At 39.9% G+C, this 13,735-nt stretch overlaps 1 protein-coding gene and 1 non-coding gene across 13 annotated transcripts in view; one reads left to right on the forward strand and one right to left on the reverse strand.

Moving 5' to 3' along the window:
- CCDC141 (coiled-coil domain containing 141) overlaps positions 1 to 13,735 on the reverse strand; it is a 210,708-nt gene that overhangs the window by 42,074 nt on the left and 154,899 nt on the right. For all 12 annotated transcript variants that reach the window (XR_008618774.1, XR_008618778.1, XR_008618777.1 and 9 more), the window contains exons 13-17: positions 11,559 to 11,738; positions 10,874 to 10,999; positions 8,640 to 8,828; positions 6,761 to 6,940; positions 4,854 to 5,003 (exon numbers count right to left, since the gene is read on the reverse strand). Coding sequence is in view for 6 of the 12 variants with exons in the window: in XM_055088821.1 (XP_054944796.1) it covers positions 4,854 to 5,003; positions 6,761 to 6,940; positions 8,640 to 8,828; positions 10,874 to 10,999; positions 11,559 to 11,738 (825 nt within the window). In the remaining 6 variants the exon portion in view is untranslated. The remainder of the gene's footprint in view (positions 1 to 4,853; positions 5,004 to 6,760; positions 6,941 to 8,639; positions 8,829 to 10,873; positions 11,000 to 11,558; positions 11,739 to 13,735) is intronic.
- Positions 7,515 to 7,698, forward strand: LOC112064601 (U2 spliceosomal RNA). The gene has a single exon (XR_002891561.1). It is a non-coding gene; the product is annotated as a U2 spliceosomal RNA (small nuclear RNA).

The following is a 13,735-nucleotide window of genomic DNA, read 5'->3' on the forward strand; positions in this document are numbered from 1 at the left end:
CCAGCCGCTCCGCGGCATGTGGGATCCTCCCGGACCGGGGCACGAACCCGTATCCCCTGCATCGGCAGGCGGACTCTCAACCACTGCGCCACCAGGGAAGCCCATGAGACATTTTAAAACTAAGAAAATGTATTTAAAACAAGAGCTTTTCATTGGAACTATGGCACACAATTGTCCAGAAGCAAAAATACAAAACAGACAGTCCATTTCTCTTAATGTCCATTTCACGAGCTTAATTTCTTCCCACCATTTTGCCTACTCCAGAAAAAAAAAGCTTTCTGATTCTCACTTTCAGTAACAGAAAGAAGGCTGCAATGCTATCACTTCCCAGGGATGCCTGTATTTGAAATGAAGGGACCCAAAGACTCATGACTTAACCTGAATGATTTGCTACAATTATTACCGGTAGAATATTTAGGCTTAGTGCTGGAGAGATTTGGGGACAAGACTTTCTTGGCCTCCAGCTGTTCAGCAACCACATGGCTGTCTTGCTGTGCTTACCATCAGTCTTGTAGAAGCAGGAAATGGGGCCGCTTGGAAGGAGAAGACAATTGCTCCATTTTAAATTGCAGGTGGCAGCATATCTCAGTAATAGCTATTTTATCCACTCTGCAAGTTTTGTTTGTTCATAATATATTTACCTTTTATTTTCTGGACATGATAACCACGATTTTAAGCTTTAGCTTTCTATCTTCTTCAGTAAGAAGAGTCATTTTGCAGATGTTAAACACAAAACTTCTAACAGATTCTAACCCTATGGGATGGACATTTTCAGAACAAATTATAATCTTTCCTATCCTCTTACATATACCAATGAAACAGACTCACAGTGGGGCCTGGTAATGAGCAGTTGTGACTGTGAAGTCCCGTGGGCATTAAGTTGCCTAGACTCTTAATTTCCTGAGGACTTTCCTGTTCTTATGGCCTGGCACACAGTAGTCATATTTGTTGAATGATGATAATTTAGTATTTTTCTTAAAATGATGAATTAAGGTCATCAATCTGGAAAATAGTAATTATCTGTACTATACTATAGTGCTGCCTCATCTATACCCTCTTTTTCTGCTTCCTTTCTTACCAGATGGTGATTGTCCACAGTCCTTTTGTCAACAGCAAAGCAGTATACAATATCAGGAGGTTTAATGTTATTGGTTGTGTATTTGTCTAAGGCAGCAGCATTCCCCTATTCTACAATAATTTATTGCTGCTAATCTGCCTTATCTCCCTGGAACTTAGATGACCATTTTATCCAAATTGACAAAAGAACAAAAGAATCTGTATGACTAGAACAAGAGACTCTGACATATGGAATATGTATATGTATATATATATATACATACATACATATTTCTGTTTCCTTCCTGATGGGTAAGATGTTGCTACAGTGTAGAAATTTCAGGCTGAAGTAATATAATTATATGAAAGCTCCATTTGCAAAATTATTTGGGGAAAATGAATAGCAGCCCAATTCTGTCATTACTATACTTTTCATCAAAGTAATTGTTCGTGACCCATAATGAGACTCCAGTGACAAATTTTCATTAACATCATGTAAATGTAAAGGTAATTTTTTTGGTCAGGTTGCAAGAAGAAAACATGCTCGATATTAACTTATTACATTTCTAAAGAAGACACATAAAGAATAAGGAACTGATGATGTTCTGTCATGTAATATGGCAGAGAATATCTATAATGCTTTGTGTATTAAAAGCTTATTTATATTGCCAGGCAAGAAAATGTACAGTGAGATTCAACATTCATGCATACAAATATATCTTTGTGTGAAATGAGTGGGAAAAAACTCCACAAAGTCTGGCAGTCTGAAGGGTGTGTTTTCTAGTACACATGGAGAAAATGAGTTTTTACAATTAACTAACTATGTCTTATATAGTATATAAAATTAGAAAATAATAATATTTTACCCAAAGAGAATCAAGGCACAAAACCATGGTTCTTTGTCGTTAAGGAATATCACATCACATTAAAAAAAAAAATCACATTTAGAATACCTCACTTTATTTTACCTTGAGATACTGAGTCCTTTTCTTTTTTTTCTGTTATTTTTTGCCGCGCGGCTTGCGGGATCTTAGTTCCCCAGCCAGGGATTAAACCCAGGCAACAGCAGTGAAAGCCCTGAGTCCTAACCACTGGACCACCAGGGAACTCCTGAGTCCTTTTCTAAGGGCCTTTAGTGCAATTAAAACCATGCAATAAAGTAATTTTAGTTGAAATAACCAAATGAACTGTGCTATTATATCAGATCATACAAAGAGCTTGTAACGAGTATGCTAGAAAACAAAGATAGAAAAAGAAAGCATAGTAAAAGGATACATTAACATCAGACCATGCAGTGGTTGAATGGGTTCAAACATTAACTGAATGGTGAACTCTGAGTTTAGCAGGTGACAAGCTGGTGCCCAGTAAAAGCTGGTCCCCAATAAATGAGCCTCTGGCCCAAAGCTGACTCACTGAAACCCCAAAGTCCTGCAGCACACTGCTCAAGTGAAAACTGTATACTCCTCAGTTTCCTCATCTGGAAAATGAAAGTCCTCCAAAACCAATTTCAGCTCAGATCAGTGAACTTCCAAGAAGCACTTTAAATGCACTGGATGCAAAATAATGCATTTCAAAATCAACTGAACAAATCAAATGCTATGCTTGGTCTAGTTCCCTGGTGGGCTATCTGACTTTATTTTTTATACAAAAATAATTAGTGTAACATACAGTTTTTAGTTTTACGTAATTTTTTAAGCACGTATACCAAATACTAATCATGATAATAATAATTAAAATATCAAATATTATTATAACTTAGAATCTGGCTCTGACATTCACAATACAAACTAGACCACACATCTCTTTATTTTAGTTACGGGCACTGAAAATATTCCTTTGGATTATTTTCCCATTAAGCTTGTAGTTGGAAAATCCAGGCTGTGCATGATATACTGTGACATGCTTTGTATATCTCTACGAGGAAGGAAAAGGGAAAAGGGCCAAAACTTTTCAAAGATCCTTTGAATATGAAACTGTGACTTATATCAAACATTAGTTGGATTTGAAGTAGAAGCAAATGGGAAGAATCACTCTCTTAATACTTAAGATCATGTTAAAGTGATGTTGGATTCCTAAATCAAACCTGCACGTATCTGGTTTCTGGTTCCTGTTACAGTACAGACAATCCTGGCGTGTCCCTACCATGACTGGAAGGGCCATCTGTCTTCCCAGCCTGCTGGCTCCCAGCAAAGGCTCATCACGAGGCAGCCCTGTAAACAGAACCACTGTGGAAAGGGCCAGAACAGGGAGACCCAGCTCCATAAAGGCCACCATGCTTCAGGAAGAGGGAAACTGAGCCATAGGCAGCTGGGAATAGTCCTTAGCCTGCTCTCTTGTGCTTTCAATAAAATATGGTTGAACGTCACAGCAGAGAGAGAGAGATCTTCAGCAAGAAAAGTTTACCAAAAAAAAAAAAAAAAAAAAAAAAGGAAGAAGAGGAAGAAAAAGAAGAAAGAAAATAACTTTGGGGAAAGATAGTAAAAAAAATTATTTCCGTGGCTGTGAATCTAAATTTTATAGCCTGAGGAGAATTAAGATTGTTTTCCTTAAAGAGATCTGGCTGAAATGTTGCTAACTGCAGTACAGGACCCGGAAGAGGCCTTTATACTACACAGAGGGCAGGCTACACTAGGGGTTTAACACTGAGCAAATTAATGAGTCTCTCACCCACAGTGACTACTGAAACACAGACTCAGAGCAGAAACTCTACAGTCCTGTCGCACACTCAGCTGAAAACCCTCCATGATGCTGCTTCCTGTTTCCCTCCCGCTGAATGGGATCCAAGCGGCCTCTCCTGCTCTCGCCCTCTTGCTTTCCTTCCAGCCATGCTCCTTTCCTGCACTTCTCTGTGGGCTGTGAAAGGGCTAGACCACTTTCTAAGTTTAGTTACTCATACTTAAGTCCATTCTCTAATGTTGTTTGATAATATTTGATACTCACTGGTCCTAAATTGTGTAAAGAGGGCATAAACAGAAAAATCAAGAAGGTTCACCACGTCTTTTTCCCTCTGCTCACTTTCCTAATGGGTTTGTGATGAATGAACTTAGAAACGTCTTGCTGTAAACAGAGATAAATCTGGAATTGTGGTACCGTTTTTTCTGCTGTCAGTTCCAGTAAGGAACCAGGACCCTCACTAAGCTATATTTTTCTCCTAGAACAAGTAAACCTTTAGATGGAAAGTTTAACTATGGGAGGGTGTGGCTTAAGTTCAGTATGTGTCTGGGGGTTGGGGGTTGGGTAGAATTGAGGAAGAGGAGGTGGAATTAACTGTGTATGGAGGAGGGGGCGTGGACTAGGAGGATACCTATCATCTATTATTTCTTTTTCTCTAGGCGTTGTTTTGCCACAGAAGTCACTCAGTTTGAGTAAATATGAAACCAGCCACTTGACATTGGTGATAATACTTTGTAGCCTCTGAGGCCACAAGCCTGCCCCGCTTAGTACCCGCTTCATCATGAGTCAATGGTACTTAAATAGCATCTCAGCAGGCGGGAGCTGGCTGAACCGGGATGCTATTACTCTGCACTGATGATGTGTATCCACTCAAGCAAAACAACTGCTGTAAGGGTTTGGGGTGGGTGGGGAGGAGCAAACAAAAAACCCTAATACTACATTCTAGGTTCTTCCATGTGTTGACAATATACTGACCTCAAAAAGTTTGGGAGCTTAAAGTTTACTCAGTCTTTCTGAGCCCTGAGGCCATTTCTTGGTGGATTAAAGGTCAAGGGTAAAAAGAAAGTCTCCTGATTCACTGTGCGCGTGCGCGTGCACCTGCGCGCACGCGCGTGCGCTCTCACCTCGCTCATCTCATCCCTGGCGGTACAGAACTCCAGGCTGTGGGTCAGGGCCCGCTCACGGTCCTCAGCCTGGGCACGCCAGTTCAGACTGTCCCCCTCAAGGATGTCCAGCTGCTGCTGCAGGTTCTTTGCAGAAACATTAGAGCAGTTCTATAAAGAAAAGACAAGGGGAAGTGATGAAGGGAATTGGCAGAACAGCAATGAGAACAACATGCTATTTACCTGCATTGTGAAACTCATAAATGACATAAAAAAAATAGGCTCCTGATTTATTTTACATTAAGCTTCTTTGAATATAATGATTTCAGAAAGAAGCCAGACACCCAACACCCAATGTTGGGAAAGACAAACCCTTACATTTCCAGTCTTGAAACTTCAGTTTGGAAGATTTGCTCATCACACCCAACACCTCAGAGACACTATTCATTATAAGGTATAATTTTTACTTCAAAAGGCATAAACTATGCATTAGAAACATGTGGCTTCTGCATCTGCACTATAATTTTCCTGTCAACTTGAGTGTAACCTCAGGTTTATTATGCAAGTGCTCCAACCTGTACTCAGCGCAGAGGGCTGCCAAGGCCAAGGCCAGATGCGGACTGGAGAATAAGTTACATTATTTGTGCAAAGTGAGACGTCTTACTTGTTTTTGTTCTTTTTAAAATAAATTTACTAATAAAACAAAACTCTTTAAAAAGAAAGGTCCTTCTTGGGAAAAACATTCTGTTAACAGCGACAGATATTTTGTATTTCTATGTCTTTCAGTTAAGAAAATACTTTAGATCCATTGAATTCCATATAGTTTAGTGGATATCTTAAATGAATTTTGAAATAAAATTGGCCATTATGATTTTTATTAATGTTATACATACTGGATAGAATTAACATAATCTTTTCTTCCCTCAAATTAAGAATTTGGAGAAGGAGTTTTTTAAAAATCAGAGCCCAATGTGTTATTTAGGAAAATTTAATCTGGAATTATTTCCATCTCTTTTAGCCTTCTTTGGTAAGGTCAGTCCAGTGGAATAAAGCAGATCCAGTGATGAGTGCGCAGATCCCTGGATGGAGCCAGGGTTCTTGGGCTTTTCTACCCTGGGGTTTTATGGATAAAGCAGCTTCTCTGGGATAAGACTCTTCACCTATAAAATGAGGGTCCTGGGCCTGACGATCTCTTGGCTACCTTTTGGATCTGACATGCTAAAGCAGCATTGTCCAACAGAAATACAACTGAGCCACATAAATAATTTTAAATTTCTTAGTAGTCATATTAAAAAGTAAAAAAGAAACAGTTGAAATTAATTTTCATTATATAGTTTGTTTAACCGAACACATACCCAAACATGTAACCAAATATTAAAAAAAATTAATAAGGTTTTTTTCATATTAAGTCTTTGAAATCAAGTCTGTATCTCACACTTAGAGCATATCTCAATTGTTGCTAAATTTCTATCAGAAATATTTTTGATCAGCACTTAAATCTCATAGAGTTTAGTAGACTCACATACCCAAATTGTTCCCAATATACTTAAAAGTTTTACAATTTGGGGTATCAGTTTTAAATTTAAATTAATTAAAGTTAAATAAAATTAAAAGTTTAGTCCCTTAATTGCATTGGGCATATTTCAAATGTGAAAAACTAACTGCCATTATAGATAGCACACCTCTATGATTTTTTTTTAAATTAGCATGAGAATAGATGTATCAAACAAGGCTTTTAAAAATCAGATTTTTCTCCTTAAAATTTTTTCTCTGGACGTGGTAGAAACTAAACACAAATAAGTAGCCCAGTGGTTTAATGTATTTTTAAATTTAATGTATACCAGGCTATCTGCCTGGTTTCTTTCATATTACAGGCCAACTGAGAGCTATTATATTAGGTATAAATGATGGTGTTCTAAGCTGCTTACAGGCCGCTGAACTGACGAGATGACGTCCACCCCCAAGGAAAGAGCCAGTTTATGGAGATGGTCTATGTGTGCCCGCTTTTCCCGACAGCGACTGAGGAGAACCTGTGCATCGTGAGCATCATCCATTTCCTTTGGCTGTTGTAGAAACTCCAATTCTCTTGATCTGAAGAGTCGTCCCAGCTGGAATTTAGGCCATTAACAATTAACCTTCGTTTTTTTTTTTTTTTTTTTGCGGTACGCGGGCCTCTCACTGTTGTGGCCTCTCCCGTTGCGGAGCACAGTCTCCGGATGCGCGGGCTCAGCGGCCGTGGCTCACGGGCCCAGCCGCTCCGCGGCATGTGGCATCTTCCCGGACCGGGGCACGAACACGTGTCCCCTGCATCGGCAGGCGGACTCTCAACCACTACGCCACCAGGGAAGCCCTAACCTTCGATTTTTATGAAGACAGATTTTTTAAATTGAGGTATAGTTGAGTACAATATTATATAACTGGTAGGTGTACAATATAGTGATTCACAATTTTTTAAGGTTATACTCCATTTATAGTTATTATAAAATATTGGCTATATTCCCTAAATTGTACAATATAACCTTGTAGCTTATTTTATACCTAATAGTTTGTACCTCTTAATCCCCTACCTCCGTACTGCCCCTCCCTCCTTCCCTCTCCCCACTGGTCACCACTAGTTCTCTATATCTGTGAGTCTGCTTCTTTTTTGTTATATTCACTACGTTGTTGTATTTTTCAGATTCCATCGCTTCTCGGCCTTTTGGCTAAGATCAAGTGTAGTATTTTTCAGATTCCACATATAAGTGATATCATACAGTATTTGTCTTTCTCAAAGATAGCTTTTTAAAAAATAAAAACTTGGGGCTTCCCTGGTGGCGCAGTGGTTGAGAATCCGCCTGCCAATGCAGGGGACACGGGTTCGTGCCCCGGTCTGGGAAGATCCCGCATGCCGCGGAGCGGCTGGGCCCGTGAGCCATGGCCGCTGAGCCTGCGCGTCCGGAGCCTGTGCTCCGCAACGGGAGAGGCCACAACAGTGAGAGGCCCGCGTACCACAAAATAAATAAATAAATAAACAAATAAAATAAAAAATAAAAACTTATTTCCTATAACATATTTAACTAGCAGGTCAACACTGACAAGCCCATCTAAAATATTAGTATTAAAGACAAATAAGTGTTACAATGCTACAAGTCAATCGGGTAAAATTGGGGGACTAACACTGTCAGTTCTATTAAAGAAGAAAACACTGTTTGCTCACAGCCTAAAACTTTAGCAAGATGAGGCCTGTGATCTGAGTAAATTCAGAGGCTATTTTCAAGGGATTTCAATAAGTCTCCATTTTCTGTTAATAGAGGCTAAGGACTGTGAAGTTTTACTGAGCACTCTACTGATACTTGAGATATAAAAGAAATTGTTTTCTTCCCTCAAAGAGCTTACACTTGAGTTAGGGGAACAAAAATAATAAAGAATCAAGATGTTAAAAATGACAGATGTGTGGAATAAACAATAAGAGTTCGAGGAATTTTGAAGAGAGAAAAATCACTCCAGGGGAGGTGGATTGTTGGATGGAGGGACAAGGCCTAGATGGTAGAGAGGAGACAGAAGGACCTGTCAGATAATGGCAGCCCAAGAGTCAAGGCTTGGAATTAGGGATGTGGACGCCATCTTTGAGGGACCAAGGAGAGCTCAGTTTCGCTGGAACATTGGGCAGAATGGGGCCCAGTGAGAGAAAAGTCAGGGGCCAGACTGAGGAAAGTTTCTAATAACAGAATAAGCAATCTGGCTTTTATTTATTAATTACACAATCATTTATTTTTAATTTCATAGTTTAAAACTGAGAGTCTTCCAAACATCCATGATAAGTCTTACCTCTTCTCTGACTTGGTGGAACTGGACAATCTTATACAGGATCTCCTCGTAATCTTGGATTCTCTCTTTCTGGTTTTGATGGAGGTGAATTAGGTCCTTCAGCTGTTGAGACTTCTCTTTCACAGGGGCTCCTTTGCCACTTAACTCTTCTGACTCTTTTATAATGTATTGAACCTCATCACTCAGTTGCTAAAAAGTTGTAAGCAATAAAAGAAATACAGCTTTTGGACAGCTTTTTACTTTACAACTGACTATATGAAGATCTCAATAACAAATCACTCTCTTATTTGTTAACAAATACTTATTGTGAGCTTCACCCCCATCCCAGCAAATCCAGGCATTGTGCATGATACTAGGAATATATTATTCCATCCTCATCTTCTCAGAATTTTTTTTAAAAATTAATTTAAATTAATTAAATTTAAAAATTTAAAAAACACAAAAACGTGTTTCAAAGTTAGGTGGCGAAATGGAAAGTCATATATTTCTATGACTTACCAAATATTCTGGTCATCTGTTAAGTAAATATATTCTAGATACTCTATGAGGCTGTGACCATCTGTGATATTTAATACAACCAGAATCAGGTGGTATGATAAGAACACCAAAAGAAGACAAGCATAAAAATATATTGGGGGAATTATTTGTCCTCTGTGATAAAAGAATGATCGAAATGAACCACCAACTGGGCAGCACAGTAGCTATGCTGCTTTAAAAGCAGTCATCCCAGAATCCACAAATAGCCACCGCTTGTAGGGAGGGATAAGCCACCTTCTTTTTACCCAGAACTGCTCAGATAGCCCTTATAGGAATCTAGATCCTGGTGCACAGCTTAAAGAGGAAGCTGCTATAATTTCAGGGCTGGATTTTATGTCAAGGGTAACAGTAATGGAAATGATTTAGGCTAAGGAGATAATTTGCAGAAGAGTGACCTGGTAAGGGTCTTCATGTTGAAATCAAGTACGTGGGCATCAAATATACAGCACGTGACAGAGCTAAAGAAGCTTGACAACAGTTCCTGATTTAGAGGAATTTATATACTTACTCATGTGTACACACGAAATGCAGATACATATGATACAGAGTATAACAAAGAAACCAACAGATAGGCTAGGAGAATTTTCTAAGAGTTTGGAGGAAAGAGTTCACTGTGGGCCACAGTGGTGTGTGTGCTTTTTGTGAGTGGGGGGTGGTCCTGTATTACGTTAGTTTTGTCTTAAAGGAACATAAATTAGATATTCCCTAAAGGAATCTTCAAACTTCTGTTTCAGGGTTTCTTTAAAGACAATACTTGCAAAGTAGTGACAAACAGAAACACAGGTATCTTAACTTTGCAGCAAAGAACACGAATCCAGGCAGGAGGATAACGTGACTGGCAAACTTTTTCGGCAGCTGTGTCAAGCTCAGGAATGGCAAGAGGTGGGGGCGGGGGGTATGGAATGCACTAGCAATCAGAGCCTGGGAACATGACTCATGGTTTTTTCTCTCACATCCTGAGGGCTCTCTGAGAGGGAGAAAGGGAGAGCACAGCAAAATTCTTGGAATCGTGGTAGGAGCCTGGGGTGCCAGTGGGTAGGCACAATGACATCACAGTGATAATTTCAGGGACAGAGGACAGCAGAACCTCTGTGTCAGAGATTGCCCATCCTTGTTTTGAGATGTCTGAATCGAAAACATGTCTATACCCCTTAGGAAAAGAATTAGAGTAAATATATATGATAAATACATTAATAAGGAACTAATTTAAATTAAAATAATCTAAGATAAGAATGTATTAAGGACCTTTTGTAGCCCGAATGTTTGTGTATCATCAAATATAGCACACTGCAGTTAAACAGGAAGAAAAATGTGTTTTTAAAGTGGATTTTTAGGGCTCCCCTGGTGGCGCAGTGGTTGAGAGCCCGCCTGCCGATGCAGGGGACACGGGTTCATGCCCCGGTCCGGGAGGATCCCATGTGCCGCGGAGCGGCTGGGCCCGTGAGCCATGGCCGCTGGGCCTGCGCGTCCGGAGCCTGTGCTCCGCAGCGGGAGAGGCCACAACAGTGAGAGGCCCGCGTACCGCAAAACAAAAACAAAAAAAAAAAAACAAAAATAAAGTGGATTTTTAGACAAGCAATGCTTTTGTTTTTTAAAAATTGTAATTCATCAGACTGTAAAAATTAATTAGGTGAGCATCGACTGAACAGTTTTTAGTACTTTTTCATTCACCCAAGGCCATCACTTTGTTTCTTCACCTGGAACTGAGGTTTCATTTCGTTCCATTTTTTCTGTAGACCTAAAATGGTCTGGAGACTCCCTCCAAGGTCAAGTGCAGACACAGGCATAAGTGCTTCCTGAAGAAGTTTTAAGTTGTGAGTAGTCTGAAATAGACATTAGATAGTTATGCATACGTTTTCTTTGATACCACCAGCAAATACGTCATAATCATTCCAGTGATGACATGGTGTGTCATCAAACTTTTCAATTACCATGAAACTACCTAGAGTGAGCTTGTGGTTCTAAACCACCAATGAACAAAAGCACAGGCCCTCTTTCTATTGTGGTAAAATATACATAACAAAATTTACCATTTGAACCATTTTTAAGTGTGCAACTTAGTGGCGTTAGTACATTCATACTGGTGTGCCACCATTACCACCATCCATCGCCAGAACTTTCTCATCTTCCCAAACAGAAACTCTGTATTGGTTAAACTCTAACTCCCATTTCACCCTCCCCTCAGCCCCTGGTATCCTCTTCTGCTTTCTGTCTCTGTGAATTTGACTACTCGAGGTTCCTCACATAAGTGGAATCACAATATTTATCCTTTTGTGTTCGTCTGATTTCACTTATGTTTCCAAGGTCCCTCCATGTTGCAGCATGTGTCAGAATTTCCTTCCCTTTTAAGGCTGAATACTGCCCATTTGCCTGTTCCCTCACCTTTCTAAGTTGCTCTTTGAACGCTCCCCACTGCTGTTTCATGGGCTTGCTTGCAGCGGCTTTAAGTTGCCAGGCTATCCGAAGGCGGCTGACTTCTTCCCTTTCCGCCTTCTGGCTTTCCATAGTGTTCTCCATAATGTGTATTTCATTTTTCACATTTAATATTTCATTTGCTTTTGCCTGTGAAATTAATAATTGTATAATGGCTTTTCTTTCCCAAGAAATACAACATTTTGCATACAACTATTTGAGGAGCCAAACGCTTCATCATAGCCAAAGCAGAACACAGTTCTGATATCAAGACAAGTCTGAGAAGTCTGTGCACACAGGCACAGCTGGGCTCTCAGAACCCATAATCTATGCTTGGCCGTCAGCTCCCGAGTTCTTCATGACCCCACTGGTGTTTGAGTCCTCTCCTTTAGGATCTGTTCATTTCCTGGGGCTTAAAGGGTGACTGAATGAGCACAGGGGTCCAGAAATTTTGAAGTTGAGATTATTTGAATGCAGAAGTTTTGAAGTGGATTCCACCTTTTATTTTAACACACATTAGAATATGTCAATATCTGAGTATCAGGGACCATGAGGGGGCAGATTGTTCTGGGTCTGTTTCTTTCTAAACTATCCCATTGTATATATTGGGTGGGCCAAAAAGTCCCTTTGGTTTTTAAGTAAAACTAAAAGACACACTTTTCATTCTCACCAAGAACGTTATTGAACAACGTATTCACCCTTTTGGTCCACCACCTTCTGCCATTTTTCAGGCAGCTTCGTAATTCCATCTTCCCAAAACTTTTTATCTTTTTGAGCAAAGAACTGTTCCAGGTGCCTTTTACAGTCTTCGAGGGAACTGAAATTTTTTCCATTAAGAGAAATTTGTAAAGACCAAAATAAATGGAAATCCGAAGGTGCAATGTCTGGTGAATATGGCGGATGAATCAGAACTTCCCGGCCAAGCTGGTAACAGTTTTTGCCTGGTCATCAAAGAAGCATGCGGTCTTGTGTTATCCTGATGGAAGATTATGCGTTTTCTGTTGACTAATTCTGGATGCTTTTCGTCAAGTGCTGCTTTCACTTGGTCTAATTGGGAGCAGTACTTGTTGGAATTAATCGTTTGGTTTTCCAGAAGGAGCTCGTAATGGAGGACTCCTTCCAATCCCACCATAGACGCAACATCACCTTTTTTGGATGAAGGCCAGCCTTTGGTGTGGTTCATCTTGCTTGCCCCATGATCTCTTCTGTTCCACATTATTGTACAGTATCCACTTTTCATCACCCGTAAAAATGTGTTTTAAAAATGGAACGTTTTTGTTATGTTTAAGTAGAGGATCGCATGAGGCGGATGAATCAGAACTTCCCGGCCAAGCTGGTAACAGTTTTTGCCTGGTCATCAAAGAAGCATGCGGTCTTGTGTTATCCTGATGGAAGATTATGCGTTTTCTGTTGACTAATTCTGGATGCTTTTCGTCAAGTGCTGCTTTCACTTGGTCTAATTGGGAGCAGTACTTGTTGGAATTAATCGTTTGGTTTTCCAGAAGGAGCTCGTAATGGAGGACTCCTTCCAATCCCACCATAGACGCAACATCACCTTTTTTGGATGAAGGCCAGCCTTTGGTGTGGTTCATCTTGCTTGCCCCATGATCTCTTCTGTTCCACATTATTGTACAGTATCCACTTTTCATCACCCGTAAAAATGTGTTTTAAAAATGGAACGTTTTTGTTATGTTTAAGTAGAGGATCGCATGAGGAAATACAGTCAAGAAGGTTTTTTTCACTTAACTTATGTGGAACCCAAACATCAAAGTGATTAACATAACCAAGTTGGTGCAAATGATTTTCAACCCTTGATTTGGATATTTTGAGCATGTCGGCTATCTCACATGCGGTATAACGTTGATTGTTCTCAACTAATGTCTAGATTTGATCGCTATCAACTTCAGCTGGTCTACCCAACCATGGTGCAGCATCCAGCGAGAAATCTCCAGCACAAAACTTCGCAGAACACTTTTGCCATGTTCCATCGGTCACAGCACCTTCTCCATACACTGCACAAATCTTTCTTTGCGTTTCAGTTGCGTTTTTACCTTTCTTGAAATAATAAAGCATAATATGCCAAAAATGTTGCTTTTTTTCTTCCATCTTCAGTATTAAAATGGCTACACAAAAATTCACCAATTTTG

This window comes from Physeter macrocephalus, chromosome 2, assembly GCF_002837175.3.
Source record: "Physeter macrocephalus isolate SW-GA chromosome 2, ASM283717v5, whole genome shotgun sequence".
NCBI classification, from domain to species: Eukaryota; Metazoa; Chordata; class Mammalia; order Artiodactyla; family Physeteridae; genus Physeter; species Physeter macrocephalus.